The following is a 14,807-nucleotide window of genomic DNA, read 5'->3' as shown; positions in this document are numbered from 1 at the left end:
ACCACAGTTGCATGATACTCATGTGCCACTGGAACCACAGTTGCATGATACTCATATGCCACTGGCACCACAGTTGCATGACACTCCTGTGCCACTGGAACCACAGTTGCATGATACTGCTATGCCACTGGAAACAGTTACATGATACTCATGTGCCACTGGTACCACAGTTGCGTGATACTCATGTGCCACTGGAACCACAGTTGCATGATACTCATGTGCCACTGGAACCACAGTTGCATGATACTCATATGCCACTTGAAACAGTTACATGATACTCATGTGCCACTGGAACCACAGTTGTATGATACTCATGTGCCACTGGAACCACAGTTGCATGATACTCATGTGCCACTGGCACCACAGTTGCATGACACTCCTGTGCCACTGGAACCACAGTTGCATGATACTCATGTGCCACTGGAACCACAGTTGCATGATACTCATGGGCCACTGGCACCACAGTTGCATGACACTCCTGTGCCACTGGCACCACAGTTGCATGACACTCCTGTGCCACTGGAACCACAGTTGCATGACACTCCTGTGCCACTGGAACCACAGTTGCATGATACTGCTATGCCACTGGAACCACAGTTGCATGATACTCATGTGCCACTGGAACCACAGTTGCATGACACTCCTGTGCCACTGGAACCACAGTTGCATATTGATACTCCTGCCAATCCTGGGCAGTGGTGAAAATGGGCTGACTGGAATGCCACTGGAAATTCCAGCACATGAAATCAATGGGCTGCAGTAAAGACTAGGCCTACTGGTATCATGCCACTGGAAACACAACCGGACGAGGCTTACTTGAATAGTCCTTTTCGAAGAAGATGGATCAGCGCCAAAACAAATCAAATGAGCACACTCAGAACACGTCAGAAGGCCTAAGTCAACTTCGGACAATGCCAAGAGACACGGTGATCTTTTGTTCCAGGTGAAACGCACCGGTCAGCGCCATAACGTGGAAATACTACATCAGTACTGGACATAATAATGACTAATGTGAAAGTGTAACAGTAACGTTCGCGTGACATATGGCATGGTGGGTAGCGCGTCGAATCAATGACGAGCCAATGACGCGATTTATGGGATGTCATTTGTGAACTGGACTGTATCATGACTGAGGGTATACATTGTATGTGTAGTGTGTTATGTGTACGGTTGCACTGCACGCATGCATGTCACACTGGATGTGGATGTCAGATTTTATAACTGTGTAGAATGGGCAACCTAAAACAAAACCAACGATTTGATTTATGATAGAGAACACAGAGCAATGGGCATCTCCATCCTCTTTTATAGATGATGGAAATAGGAATGCCGGCTTTTTTATTTTCAGAACACGGAAGTGACAGTCGGGTTGTTACTCACTCATTTGATTCTTGCGTATCTTCTGCACCCACCGCCATTCGCGGCAGTGTCAGATTAAAAATGTTCTTTGCCATCTTTAGGCGTATGACTGATTATCACGAACACTGGGTCATCTATTCGCCTTATCCCTACGGCCAAACGTGTCCTCAAAATAAGGAAATAGTCACTAAATTTGCCCCTACACCCCCAGAACTTAGCCTTCCGATTTTCCGCCGATCTTCGCGTAATGCCCGACCACAACCAGCTATCCCATAATATGCATAATTTCCCAGGGCACCTGCCAAAATTATTTATTCATGAGGTCGTTTCCATGGTGATTGGTTAACAACCGTCAATCATTTTCGTTTTCGGCAATCTCCGTAATTGATCGGCAAAATTTCCCAGGAAACCTTTGACTTCCTCTTTAGCGTGTGGGCAAGGTTGGTTAGAATTCTGAAATGGTTGTCGATTAAAATCGACATAATCCCTCTATTTAGAGGAGATTTTATATATAAATGAGAATAAATATTGAAACTCAAGAATGGTTAGACACAGAATATGTTGACATTATTCACCAAGTTTGTTTTTGAAGGAGAGTTAAATGCCCATGAAAGTTCCTTACTTTGGAGAGATTGTACACCTATCTTTGCATGGAATCCATGTACATTTTACATGGGCTACGTATACAATACATAATGTTGTAGTTTTCATCATACATTTGGGAATATAGCCATCAGTGGTAGTGTTCACACAATGTTTTTAGTGAAACAATCTTGATTCACATTCTTCCTATTGTTCTTCAGCTGATACCCATCACGATGACTCGCTATTCACTTGACCCAGAAAATGCGACCAAATGTGAGTAGGGCCTATTTCAGTTTTCACTTCCAGTGTCCTCTACTATTACTACACTACACAAGTCACAAGCCTGCAAGTGTAAGGCCATGAAGGCGGTGCCAAAGAGATATGACATACCAAGACTCAAATAGAGTCGAGTTTAAACTAAGCCTGCATGATATACCCGGTCTCCTTTCTTATCTGTAAGAAACACGAGCAGCTTTTCAGACAAGAAAGTATTGGGAGTTTGTGAGTTGGCTTTCTCTTTCTTAACAAATTCTTCTTAATCTTAATCTTTCTTTTTCTTATTTCAGCGGCAAAGGCAAGAGGGTCCCACCTTCGTGTCCACTTCAAGGTGAGTGGTATTGCCGGTGGACATAAGTTCCTGTATCATAAGAATTCAAATACTGTACACTAAACCCAGAAATATTATTAAGTGGCGTATGTTGTCTGTTGTCTGGTGCTGACTTTGTAGTCGGGTTAAAAGTTCTTGAATGGAATATGCACTGTTTTCTATTAGTCTTACAAGCTCATTGATTGTTTTCCTTCCTCTGTTCCTGGAAACACTACTAGTCGCTGCTTCGTCTTAATTCTCTTCCTGATTTCCTCTTTTAGAACACGAGGGAGACAGCTCAGGCTGTGAAGAAGATGCCCCTAGGCCGTGCTAAACGTTTTCTCAAGAACGTGTGTGAGAAGAAGGAAATTGTTGTATTCCGTCGTTTCAACGGTGGTGTCGGTCGTCATGCACAGGTATGTAAAATGGGGCTCTTGAATTCAGATCATCCTCAACTCCAAGACATCACTAATTCGCCATAATTCCAAATTGCAAACTTGATAGTGTCATCTGGGCTCGTAATCTCCATTCTAGTTGCCAATTGCAGCAGCTTTCATGAAATATGTGTTTCTTTTCAGGCCAAACAGTTCGGTGCCACCCAAGGTCGGTGGCCCAAGAAGAGTGCCACCTTCCTCCTCCAGCTCCTTAAGAATGCTGAGAGCAATGCTGAGTACAAGGTAAGCATTATTGGTCCCTCTCAAATGCTTGTCTGAGTCCATGTTAAAATCTTTTTAAAAGCAGGCTAAAATTCAAAATACATCAAATATTCCATTGGCCATGTGTCATTCAGACTTCTCCTCAGGTGCTTACATGCTTTGTGGATGGTCACAAAGTTGGCAGCTTGCAATTTTAGTGATTCTAAAAATGATGTTCTTGGTCTCTGCAGGGTTTGGATACTGACCACCTTATGATTGAGCACATCCAAGTGAACCGTGCTCCCCAGATGCGAAGGAGGACATACAGAGCTCACGGAAGGATCAATCGTAAGTAATCCCTGTTGCGCTGCAAGTTTGACAAGTTGAGTTGTGTGCTGTCAAATTGGATATCAAGTATGGGTCCCTTTATACCCTTCCTTAAAAAATTAAAGAATGATGTTTAAATGCTTTTAATGTAAATTTCTTGGCATTGTTGTCAGTCTTGCTCTTAGGATGATGATGAACAAGGATTGGTTTCGCTTATTTCCCTGAATCACTTCTGTGGATACATCCTTGGCTGTCTGACTAAAAGCAAGACAATACATCCCCCCCCAAAAAAAAAAAGTGCCAGATTGAACTGCCTTCAGATGTCAAGTGTCTTGATGATTCGCCATGCCAGCGCTTGGATTGATTTGATAGTTTCAGCAAGTACGGGCAAACCTATGCTCTCGCCCTCCCCTTTTATGACTGCCCTCTCAAAATAATCCTCACTTCTATTTTTCAGCTTACATGAGCAGCCCTTGTCACATTGAAGTGATCCTAGCTGAGAAAGAACAAGTTGTGTCTAAGCCAGCTGAGGACGAACCAGTTAAGAAGAAAGTATCACAGAAAAAACTCAAGAGGCAAAAAATGACCATGCGAGACTAATTTAACTGTAAAATAAAGTGTAAAAAAATAAATGAAAAAACTGGAAAATAGGAATTTTTTATTTTGTTCTACACCTCTACTGCCAAAAAAGTTCTGGATGATCAAGGCTCCACAGTGTTGATCAGTGACTGGTGTTGGAATGTTCCTTTCGAAAATCTGCAATGCGAAGTTCAATTTGGCGGCTGAGCCCACTTTCTCAAAATCGGTTTCGGTCAATATCTAGAACAGCTTGAACCATCGCTTCAATCATGCCACCCCCGGAGATGTGCATCCCCAATTTCCCTCCCTTTTGCATTTACAACATACAAAAACATTGGGTGATATGAATAAAGACTAGCTAATGCTTTTATCCAAAACTACATGTACATTTGCACTATGTCTTTCTGTACAAAATCGAAGTAAAAGCATTTGCTCGACTTTATTCATATTGGCCATTGTCTGGTAAAACTTATTGATTTGGGAAGGCATATGTCTTGTTAGTCTCCCTTCACAGACCATGTCACAACCAATCTAGTAGCTAATCTGAAAGGTGGTTACCGGCCGGCTTCACTCATCCTAGACACTGTCACAACCAAGCTGATGACTAGTTGTTACAATTCTGATTTTACGATGGCAAGTCCAAGATCTTTTTTGTTGGGCACTTGTGCCTGCGGTATAGAAGAGACGGCCAAGTACGTTGCACCTGTTTTCACAAGCATGGTGAGATGATAGATCAGCCTAAGGCAGTAGGCCCTGGTCTGCATCTCATCTAGAGCACAGTGAGATGTTAGGTCAGCCCAAGACGGCAGGCCCGGATGACTGCTGTGGGAGAGACAAGGCTGTGAATGTCTTCCAGAAAATTGTGAGATGCTAGCTTAGACCAAGTCGGATTATAATGTATGTAATGGAATAACGTCCAGCTTGTGCATGTCAGAGAGAAGTAGGCTCAATCCTAGGAAAAAGGTCAGGACCTTTGGATAAAGTCACTAACACACAGTCATCCCTAGCAGATATATGAATCCGTAGGACATGGTCCATGTATCACGATCATTTTTTCAAGTACCAGTCTCAGTAATCAGTGAATGGAGGAGACTGGTGAAAGAGTCTACCTTGACGGCTACTGGCCGATTTTACCGTACCCGTATTTTTAACGTACTGGGGCGAGGCTGGTTTTCACTTTGGTACTTAATTTTCCTGAATTAGCAGGTCACGAAAATTCGTTTTATAAAAAAATCCTTCTAATTTTTAACCTTTATCTCAAAATCAGTACGGCAACTTAAATTCAGAGGAACTTGATGTTATTTTAAATTATAGGGGCAACATGTATGGAGTCGATTCACAAGTAATTACTGACATCTAAGGCGAAAAATGTTACTTTGATACGACAATTTTGGGAAATCTGTTCTGTCATGTGATCTTCATGACAATGACATGCATGGAGATTTCAGATAAGAACAATCACGGGACAAGCCTAGCTGGGCCTTGGTGCTTTCAAAGTCAAAGAGCTTTTAGAAATGTGACAGGTGTAAAACTCTAGTGATGTGTGCAACTATCTGGTTTTGTGTTAACTGGTTATCTTTTTTAAGAGATCCAAGACTTCAATTCAATCGGACTTCTCATCACGGTCACCCATTTTATGTGATTGTGAGTGAGCTGCTTGAGGTGGTATAGTTGTCTTGGCATTTCACATCCAATTCCTCATTAATTAACGTGCTGATAATCAATAGGGATGCAGGACAGTATCATTGGTGACAGGATGGGAGACCTACAGTTCAGTGTAGTGCTAGATATTGTGCTAACAGGAGACACTATGACATATGTTGATACAATTTACTTTGACGAACGATTTTGATGGATACATTGGCAAGTTTGAACATTTTCTCGATACGTATATCATGTGATTTTATTTGAAGGATTACACTACCCAGGAACTTACAATGTTGTCGATAGAAGCTGTAAAGGGCTTAGTTTTGTGTGCCCTTTTTATTCTGACTTTCACATTTAGTATGATACCCCTGAAATTTGTTGCTCTATCCACCAATGCGGCGATAGACCCTGAGAGGCGGCAGAAATTCCAGCGCGCTGTGAGCTTTCTGAGTTGCTTTGCTGCTGGAGTCTTCCTTGGGACTTGCTTTATGGATCTGTTCCCAGAAGTCAAAGACAGGATGGTGGAAGTTTTCTTTGTGTTGAAAATCTACTCAACGTTTCCTATTGCTGAGTTTCTGATGATTTTCGGATTCTTCTTGATTCTCATAATTGAACAGATATCGCTCTCTGTTAAGGAACGCCATTTTGAGGAGAGTGAAGTTGGAAAACCATTGCTCCGTAAAAGTCACAAACAAAAAACCTACCAAACTGTGAATATTGATCACGCTTGTGATGAAAACCACATTCATGAGTCGTTTCAGCATTCATATTCTTCACAAAGAAGTTTTGAGGGAATAAGTGATCAACCAATTAGTGCGGCACCAAGTTTTACAAACTCATTGACAGGAGAGGATGATGATAGCATCGTGATGGATGGAGACCACTCAATGCACGTTGATCAAAGCTCTCACTCAACTGTTCGTTCAATGATTCTCGTGATTGCTCTGTCACTTCATTCTGTATTCGAAGGATTAGCGGTGGGATTGCAACCAACTTCAGAAGAGGTGCTACAAATTTTCAGTGCATTAGTTCTCCATAAGTGTATTCTAGCCTTCAGTTTAGGTTTGAACTTGATGCAGAGTAAATTTGGACGTGGGGCTACAATTAGAGCAAATCTACTCTTTTCTATCACATCGCCTGTGGGCATAGGGATAGGGATTGCCATAGTGGACTTGTCAGAGTCAATGTATTCAAGTCTTGCAAATGGACTTCTCCAAGGTATTGCATGTGGAACTTTCCTGTATGTGACATTTTTCGAAGTGCTTCCTCATGAGTTCAATAACAGCGATAATAGGTTGTTGAAGTTATTCTTCCTCATTTTAGGTTATTCTACCATTGTTGCTATTCAGTTTATACATCCTGAAACTTACAGACCTCCTTGTTTTAAAGCGCCAACAAAACCATGATCTCTGTAAAAATTATAACTCCACTTAGCTAAAGCTGTAGTGTATTCTCACGAGCCACATCTCCACATCAAACAATAGATGGCATTTTCTCAAGCCAAGTCAGAGGCATATGATATATATGTGAAATATTGGAAATCGTGCAATAATCAAATAATCTAGATACTTAAATATACATTTATGAAAATAAAAACATTTGCATCTGGTGATTTCATGTATGAATAAAGGGCAGCCCCTGGATACACACACCTGTATAAAAAAGAAAATAAGTTTTTGACTACTCAAGATTTGAACCAGCTACCAGATGCACCTATCTTTAAAAATTTTGTGTGGGACAATTTTAAGGGACTTTTTCCAGTTATCATGTGCTTTATTCATGTTGTGATTGATTGTACTGGGCAAACATAATCTATCACGCTGTCATGACCAGTAAGTATATTATGTGACCTTTAGAGACAATGATTGGCTCAGCCCACTCCATCAAATACCAAAATTATACCTCTATCTATTCTAAGTCTAAAGTCCTACTGTTATATGGCCTGCATTAATTGTTTCCTGACCAGGAAATCTCACATTGTTAGGATAAAACAAGCATGCATCTGATATGATAATCCAAATGTGTCAAAATAAATGCTGTACATTACCCACCAATGATAGATATGCAATTTTAACCATTTCACTACGACGAACCATCATTTCAGTTAAGAGCATCATGGCTCTTGCAACAATGGACCAAAATAACGGTCCAATGATGTCATTAGGCAATGTATTACGTTGCATTGCGAAAACCATGAGTCATAACTTCATTGCCACGAACATGGCGAATGATGCCATAGAAAGCCACAGCAAATGGTGTACACTGTAACGGCATGGAACGTCCTGTTTTGAAGTGGTGTTAAGGCCTATGGCTTTCAGTTTTCATGTTCATTGCATTTTCTTCCAGAAGTTAGTGCTGGGCTGGCAACTGACGGAGTTTCTACGTGGAGCGTGATTCCAAAAATGCATCAGAAAATGTTCAAAAACTTGCTACAAGTTGATGATGTGAAGTTAACTGTACAATAATACATGTAATATGTCAAACTCTCATGATTCATATTCATACTCTGATGAGGGCCATTAAATGTCCACTTTCGAATTTGATGAACTCATAATTTCTACTTGCGTGTATCCATGCGGATGTTGTGAGAAAATAATTCCCCTAATTGTTATAGTGAGTCCCATGTAATAAGAATCATACAGTTACAGGTCAAGTGCTGTGGAATGTCATTACAAGTAAAGTAGGACCTCACGTAATGGACACCTCTGTAATCAGGACATACTCTCTACTACATGTATTAGGGACAGTGATTTTGGCATCATTTCAATGCAATTTAATCTCTGTGTTCCGGACACCTCTCCGTCAAGGGCAGCATTGGTCAGTCCCAAGGGTGTCCTTAAGTGAGAGGTTCTACTGTGCGTACTACTTGCAAGTCAGTATGAAAATGAAATATTCACATACAAAAGGGAACCAGAGCTCGACTTCTATACATACTGTTATTCAAGAAATTAACTGTCATATTCTCATCCTTAAAAGTATTGTGATATAAATATATTATGAACAATTTAACTGTAGAATGGGAGAAGAGGGGACACCAACCACCAAAATGGAGACATTATTAAATGGTACATGTACAAGCCAGAAACTTGCAGTTGTATTCAGGCCTATGGGTAACTTTCATATATCGCAAAAAACCATTATGTATTTTCTTCCATTCAAAATCTGTGCCATTAATCAATGCCAGCGGATCTTTAGTGAAGTATGTCTAAATCAGTGTCCAAGGGCAATGGTGTATAGAGTAAGGTGGACGGATTTTCCATCCCCTGTTTTATAATTCTAGACTGACAATTTTTCATTGTACATGTATTTTACTTCGTGTATTATTTTAGATATTTTTGTCATATTCTCTTAACACAGTTCATCTCAATTGAAATTGACTATTAAAGTGATATATTGTTCTGGACACTTTTGTATTTATATGTTTTTCTTCCTTATGTCTTGGTTGTGACAAAAGACGGAGAGTGGACTCATGTTGTCCTCTTGACCTGGTTGTGACAAAAGAAGGAAAATGAATGCCTGTTGGGACGAAAGGGGAGTGAACACATGTTGTCCTCATGTCTTGGTTGTGACAAAAACAAGCAAGTGGACACCTGTTGCTCTCATGTCTTGGTTGTGACAAAAGGAAGTACAGTATTCTGTCTCAGGCAGAGCTTCTATCTCTTTGCACTCTTGAAGACAGGCCCAACTACCCTAAACATGGCACCTCAAGTAACTCGAGTAGCTGGTGTACTTGAGGCAGGTCATGTACCATGGGCAGCATCAGGACCCTTCTGCCTCTACTATACTTCTTTCTCACGGTCCTCTTGCGGGCTGGCCCAAGTACCCAACTCGACTACCTGTGACAACATCAAGACCCTCCCGCCTCTAGTTGAGCTTCTCTCTCACTGTGCTCTGGAAGAAAGTCCCAACTGACAGAGTTGGCAACCCAAGTCGGCTTCTATCTTACTGTGCTCTTGAATACTGGCCCAAGTCCCCTCCTCTAAACCTGAGACAACATCAGGACTCTCCCACCTATAGTAGTGCTTGTCTCTTGAAGACAGGCCAAATTAGCCCACTACGGCTGATGTGCCTGATGTTGCTCATATTCAAGGGACAACATCACGACCCTTCCGCCTCTAGTAGGCGTCTATCTTACTGTGCTCTTGAATACTGGCTCAAGTCCCCTCCTCTAAACCTGAGACAACATCAGGACTCTCCCACCTACAGTAGTGCTTGTCTCTTGAAAACAGGCCAAATTAGCCCACTAGCAGCAGCCGATGTGCCTGATGTAGCTCATATTCCAGGGACAACATCAGGACCCTTCCACCTCTAGTAGGCTTCTATCTTTCTGTGCTCTTGAATACTGGCTCAAATCCCCTCCTCCTGGGACAACATCAGGACTCTCCCACATCTAGTAGTGCTTGTCGCTTGAAGACAGGCCAAATTAGCCCACTAGTAGCAGCTGATGGGCCTGATGTAGCTCATATTCCAGGGACAACATCACGACCTTTCCACCTCTAGTAGGCTTCTATCTTACTGTGCTCTTGAATACTGCCTCAAGTACCCTAGTTGTAAAACTGAGACAACATAGGACCCTCCCATGTCTGGCAGAGTTTGTACAGGCATGGTTACGACACATATAGCTGTTGATCCTTGTCCTAGCAAGGGTTGTTACAGCATGGTACATGGTCACAAAGGAGCAATGATCGTCCTAATTGGTGCTAGGTTGTGAGAGTTTAGAACGGCCACGAATTCAGCTGATGATCCTTTATTGTCCTAGTGAGGTTTGTTATAGCACAGTACATGGAGACAGAGGAGCATTGGTCGTCCTCAGATGCTTGGTTGTGACAGTTTTAGTACAACCACACATTCAGCTGGTGATCCTTTATTATCCTAGTGAGGTTTGTTATAGCATAAAATACGGAGACAGAGGAGCAATGGCCGTCCTCAGATGCTTGGCCGAGACAACATCAGGACTCTCTCCCACCTATAGTAGTGCTTGTCTCTTGAAGACAGGCCAAATTAGCCCACTAGTAGCAACTGATGTGCCTGATGTAGCTCATATTCCAGGGACAACATCAGGACCCTTCCACCTCTAGTAGGCTTCTATCTTACTGTGCTCTTGAATACTGCCTCAAGTACCCTAGTTGTAAAACTGAGACAACATAGGACCCTCCCATGTCTGGCAGAGTTTGTACAGGCATGGTTACGACACATATAGCTGTTGATCCTTGTCCTAGCAAGGGTTGTTACAGCATGGTACATGGTCACAAAGGAGCAATGATAGTCCGAATAGGTGCAGTGCTAGGTTGTGAGAGTTTAGAACAGACACAAATTCAGCTTGTGATCCTTTATTGTCCTAGTGAGGTTTGTTGTAGCATAGTACATGGAGACAGATGAGCAATGGTCGTCCTCAGATGCTTGGTTGTGACAGTTTTAGTACAACCGCACATTCAGCTTGTGATCCTTTATTGTCCTAGTGAGGTTTGTTATAGCATAGTATATGGAGACAGAGGAACAATGATTGTCCTCAGATGCTTGATTGTGACAGTTTTAGTACAACCACACATTATTCCAGATAGGATAGTTTTTGCATGGTACATGGAACCAGAGGAGCAATTATTGTCCTTAGATGCGGTTGCGACAGTTTTAGTACAACCACACATTCAGCTGGTGATCCTTTACTGCCCTAATGAGGTTTGTTATAGCAACGTACATGGAGACAGAGGAGCAATGATTGTCCTCAGATGCTTGATTGTAACAGTTTTAGTACAACCACACATTGTTCTAGATAGGATAGTTTTTGCATAGTACATGGAACCAGAGGAGCAGTTATTGTCCTTAGATGCGGTTGTGACAGTTTTAGTACAACCACACATTCAGCTGGTGATCCTTTACTGCCCTAGTGAGGTTTGTTATAGCAACGTACATGGAGACAGAGGAGCAATGGTCGTCCTCAGACGCTCGATTGTGAGTTTTTGGAACAACCACACATTCGGCTGGTTATCCTTTATTGTCCTAGAGAGGGTTCATATAGGTCAAAGTCAACCTTTTGTCATATATGAGACCCATTGTTGAATAATATTGCCTTGTCAGATAATCTGAAAAATAACTTTTCGTTTCGGTCCTTCAGCGAATTCACAACCACAAGTTCAAAAGTAAACAATGTCCTTAGGTAATATGAAATAATTATTGTATATTACATAGATATAAAATAGCAATGACAATGAGCATACCATCAAGACAGCAAAACGTTCTCCAGACATTAGGAAACCAAGAAATACAACGTTATAGAAAGCTCAACACAGTTATATTTGCCCAGTTCAGAGCATTATTTACTAACAGGATATTTTAGCTTTACAACTTCAAAAACCCTTTCATTTTTGTGGTGTATTCCTAAAAGACTTAACACTGAATATCACTGCTTTATCTGAGAATTTTGGTCGATCTTGCAAATTGGGCAATATTGGAATCTCTCGTCATTTTCAATAAACCCCAAAAGCCTACTTAAAGGCACCAAGCACCATCCTGTGACAAATTTCAAAATGATCCAGCCAAGTTTTGTTATTGTCAATATGAATATTCACACAGCACATATCTCAAAAGCTTTCCGCTCCTCACTTCTCGGAATCTCTGGCAGTGGCGCAGAATCGTAAACAGCGTTTTGCTGGCTTTATCTAGCTTCAACCCGCTGTCGTTCTTTATATCATCTTCCACTATAAAATGCAAACCTGAAAAAGTGATCAGGAAATTCATTAGCTTTTCTACTTTTTATACTTTGCTAAGTGCCATTAGGAGAATCAAGTACATGTACATGTGTAATTGATAATCAAATCCTTAAAACATTTGGCTTGCTGCCAGTGATAAAAATGGCCTACATGAGGGTCATCAAGTCTAAAAAGTGAACAAGCTACCAACCTTTCGTATCCTTATTTTCTTGTGCCTTATAATCTCTTGCTTTCTGCTTCTGTTTTTCAGACAAATACGATCTCCGCTGGCGTAAGATTTTGTATTTTGCATCAAACGCGTGATTAAGTTCATCTATAGCACTGTTCATTTTCTCATAGGTCATTCTGCCTTTCATGTACCTGTGAAGGAGATAAGAAATGTCAAATGGCAATCGCCCATAACAAGTATATTACCACTCACAAATTTTCACGACGAAATAGGGCCGACACTACAGTGTATGTGCATTACATAACAAACACCTTCAGTTATCACTTTTACACTTGGTTTCATAATACTTACTTTGGTACACTTTCAAATTCATCAACAGTCAAATATTCAATGGATGGGCCAGTTTCCTCCTGTTTGGGCACAGCAGCTTGAGAGACTGAGGTAGGCCTACAGGTATGATTACTTGGAGCAGACGACTGGATCTGTTTTGGTTGCAATGGAGTGATACTATGAGTCGGAGCGCTGGCAGGCTGGACACTGCAAAATAATGTGGAAATATACTGATAACTGAAATTAATTAGGCCACATAAAAAGAAATGTTACAGATGAGATCATCATTTGTTGAGCTCAAGGTTGTACTGTAGCTATGTAGAGAAGAGTGAAATCATCGTTCAAGTACATAATTGACATACCTTGATACTTTTTGAGCCTTTGGAAGTCGTGCTGGGATGTTGTCATTTGTGTAAGTGGCTCTGGCATTCAAATCAAGCAGACTCTTTTTCATAGCCTATCGATGAACAAAAAGAGAAAGGAGAAATAGGCCAAAGACAACTGAGGACATTCATCGCCAAATGAGACTTGTTCAGACAAAAAAAGGGAACAACTCTGACTGAGCAGTTGTCACAATGGCAATGTCATTAAAATGATTCAAAATTAATGTCTTCTGTGGTTCATTCAAAATTACATTTACATCTTTGTAATCTGGATACATTTGAGGACACCATTTGTCGGTCCCAAATGAGGGTGTCAGTGATAGAGGGGCACTTCATTTAAGACTACAAGTATTTGGGTTGATATATCGCTCACCTCAAATTCCCTTAGTTTTTCTCTTTCACTGGTCAGTATCAGTTTCATTCTTGTGACAGTGGCCTCCAGATCATACACAGAATGATTGACAGCTGACAGCAACTCGCAGAGGTCCTTCTCTTTTGTTACATTCCGAAGCTGAAGCAGGGTGTGAATGTGCTGAATCTTGGCTTGGAAGTGCCCTGATAAGTCTTCAATAGTTGTGGAATTCATTCTTCAAATTTTTCATCTGTCTGAGTGTTCTGTAGAAAGGAGACAAATCGGTTAAATGTCTTTACAAGAGATGAAACGCACAGCAAAACAGGTCTATCAGTTTTACTCATACCCCCTTTCAACATGTGTCTTGTGAATACAACACATACAGAATTATGCATCATTGTCCTGCCCAAATAATGTGTACCACCGACACCGACTGACCATCCATTACTCTGACAACAGGATCTGATCATAGGCTGTAGCCTGTATGTAGTAGGCCTACTGTAACTGTACTGTCATACTGATTCATCATGTGAATGTGTGAAAAAATTTAATACGAAACAGAAGCTCCATGGTAATTGGTAGAATAACACATTGCACTTTCACTAAGTTAGTCAACACCAGAATCAACATTACAAGTCAGTCATACCACCCATGCATCACAATCAGTTTCAGAGAGCATTTTTTGGGTCACGCTGTGGCTGTCATGTCAGTGTCACACTCACAAAACTTGAGTCAAACTTGTATTAATTTGCTGGTTTCTTTACGTTATTGTGACGCGTTTATCAAAAAAGACAACTGTTTCACCAAGAAATTTTGTTCAACATCGCCTATGCATCATTTTCGACAGCAATCAAAACAGGATAAATGAGTTATTAGACATAAATCAACAGAAAAATTAAAGAAGAAATTTCGAAAATGCCGGGCATGCCGGGTCGTCCGATTTTTGTTCAACCTCGTCTCCAGGATTACTCTAAAATATCATTTTTCTCCCAAAGTGAGCCACATAAACTGTATATCGAAATGTAATAAAGGAATTAGATTTTTTTTGCCACTATACTTAACACTAAAAGTGGACAATTGCATATGATAATAAGAGCACATTATTTTAGGAAAGTTCTGATGTTTTTCCTCCAAGTTGACGTCAATCT

The 14,807-nt window shown here is 41.0% G+C and overlaps 4 protein-coding genes across 8 annotated transcripts in view; 2 read left to right on the top strand and 2 right to left on the bottom strand.

Annotated features, from left to right (window-relative positions):
• The window catches only part of LOC135482793 (dual specificity mitogen-activated protein kinase kinase 1-like), a 31,383-nt gene extending 29,769 nt beyond the window's left edge, over positions 1 to 1,614 (bottom strand). For all 4 annotated transcript variants that reach the window (XR_010446271.1, XR_010446273.1, XR_010446272.1 and 1 more), the window contains exon 1: positions 1,381 to 1,614. Coding sequence is in view for 1 of the 4 variants with exons in the window: in XM_064763172.1 (XP_064619242.1) it covers positions 1,381 to 1,454 (74 nt within the window). In the remaining 3 variants the exon portion in view is untranslated. The remainder of the gene's footprint in view (positions 1 to 1,380) is intronic.
• Positions 1,615 to 2,109: 495 nt separating this feature from the next.
• LOC135483746 (large ribosomal subunit protein uL22-like) lies at positions 2,110 to 4,140 on the top strand. The gene is made up of 6 exons (XM_064764770.1): positions 2,110 to 2,217; positions 2,511 to 2,551; positions 2,812 to 2,946; positions 3,109 to 3,207; positions 3,417 to 3,513; positions 3,950 to 4,140. Exons 1-6 carry the CDS (start codon positions 2,178 to 2,180, stop codon positions 4,090 to 4,092), a joined length of 555 nt encoding a protein of 184 aa, XP_064620840.1. The 5' UTR covers positions 2,110 to 2,177; the 3' UTR covers positions 4,093 to 4,140.
• Positions 4,141 to 5,172: 1,032 nt separating this feature from the next.
• LOC135482792 (zinc transporter ZIP1-like) lies at positions 5,173 to 9,116 on the top strand. The gene has a single exon (XM_064763171.1). It carries the CDS (start codon positions 6,009 to 6,011, stop codon positions 7,122 to 7,124), a length of 1,116 nt encoding a protein of 371 aa, XP_064619241.1. The 5' UTR covers positions 5,173 to 6,008; the 3' UTR covers positions 7,125 to 9,116.
• A 2,786-nt stretch (positions 9,117 to 11,902) lies between these two features.
• Positions 11,903 to 14,584, bottom strand: LOC135483745 (spindle and kinetochore-associated protein 1-like). 2 transcript variants are annotated; one of them, XM_064764768.1, is made up of 6 exons: positions 14,382 to 14,584; positions 13,681 to 13,922; positions 13,287 to 13,381; positions 12,946 to 13,131; positions 12,616 to 12,785; positions 11,903 to 12,428 (listed from the first exon to the last, which is right to left on the bottom strand). In XM_064764768.1, the coding sequence occupies exons 2-6, from the start codon at positions 13,891 to 13,893 to the stop codon at positions 12,268 to 12,270; spliced, it is 825 nt and encodes a 274-aa protein (XP_064620838.1). In that variant the 5' UTR covers positions 13,894 to 13,922; positions 14,382 to 14,584; the 3' UTR covers positions 11,903 to 12,267. The 2 variants fall into 2 exon arrangements, with proteins under 2 accessions (XP_064620838.1, XP_064620839.1); XM_064764769.1 differs by having other exon boundaries at positions 14,424 to 14,584.
• Between the last annotated feature and the right edge of the window lie 223 nt (positions 14,585 to 14,807).

The sequence above is a fragment of the Lineus longissimus genome, chromosome 2, assembly GCF_910592395.1.
Source record: "Lineus longissimus chromosome 2, tnLinLong1.2, whole genome shotgun sequence".
In the NCBI taxonomy this organism is placed as follows: domain Eukaryota; kingdom Metazoa; phylum Nemertea; class Pilidiophora; order Heteronemertea; family Lineidae; genus Lineus; species Lineus longissimus.
The sequence above is the reverse complement of the archived record's forward strand: the minus strand, read 5'-3'. Positions and strand labels throughout refer to the sequence as shown.

Bases quoted from the DNA above. Each gene is read 5' to 3' on its own strand.
- LOC135483746 (XM_064764770.1), top strand. From the start codon at position 2,178: ATGACTCGCTATTCACTTGACCCAGAAAATGCGACCAAAT. The intron at 2,947-3,108 runs GTATGTAAAATG...GTTTCTTTTCAG, and splicing joins GTGTCGGTCGTCATGCACAG to GCCAAACAGTTCGGTGCCAC. The intron at 3,208-3,416 runs GTAAGCATTATT...TGGTCTCTGCAG, and splicing joins AGAGCAATGCTGAGTACAAG to GGTTTGGATACTGACCACCT.
- LOC135483745 (XM_064764768.1), bottom strand. From the start codon at position 13,893: ATGAATTCCACAACTATTGAAGACTTATCAGGGCACTTCCAAGCCAAG. The intron at 13,382-13,680 runs GTGAGCGATATA...GTTCATCGATAG, and splicing joins AAAAACTAAGGGAATTTGAG to GCTATGAAAAAGAGTCTGCT. The intron at 12,786-12,945 runs GTAAGTATTATG...TCTCCTTCACAG, and splicing joins GAATTTGAAAGTGTACCAAA to GTACATGAAAGGCAGAATGA.
- LOC135482792 (XM_064763171.1), top strand. From the start codon at position 6,009: ATGTTGTCGATAGAAGCTGTAAAGGGCTTAGTTTTGTGTGCCCTTTTT.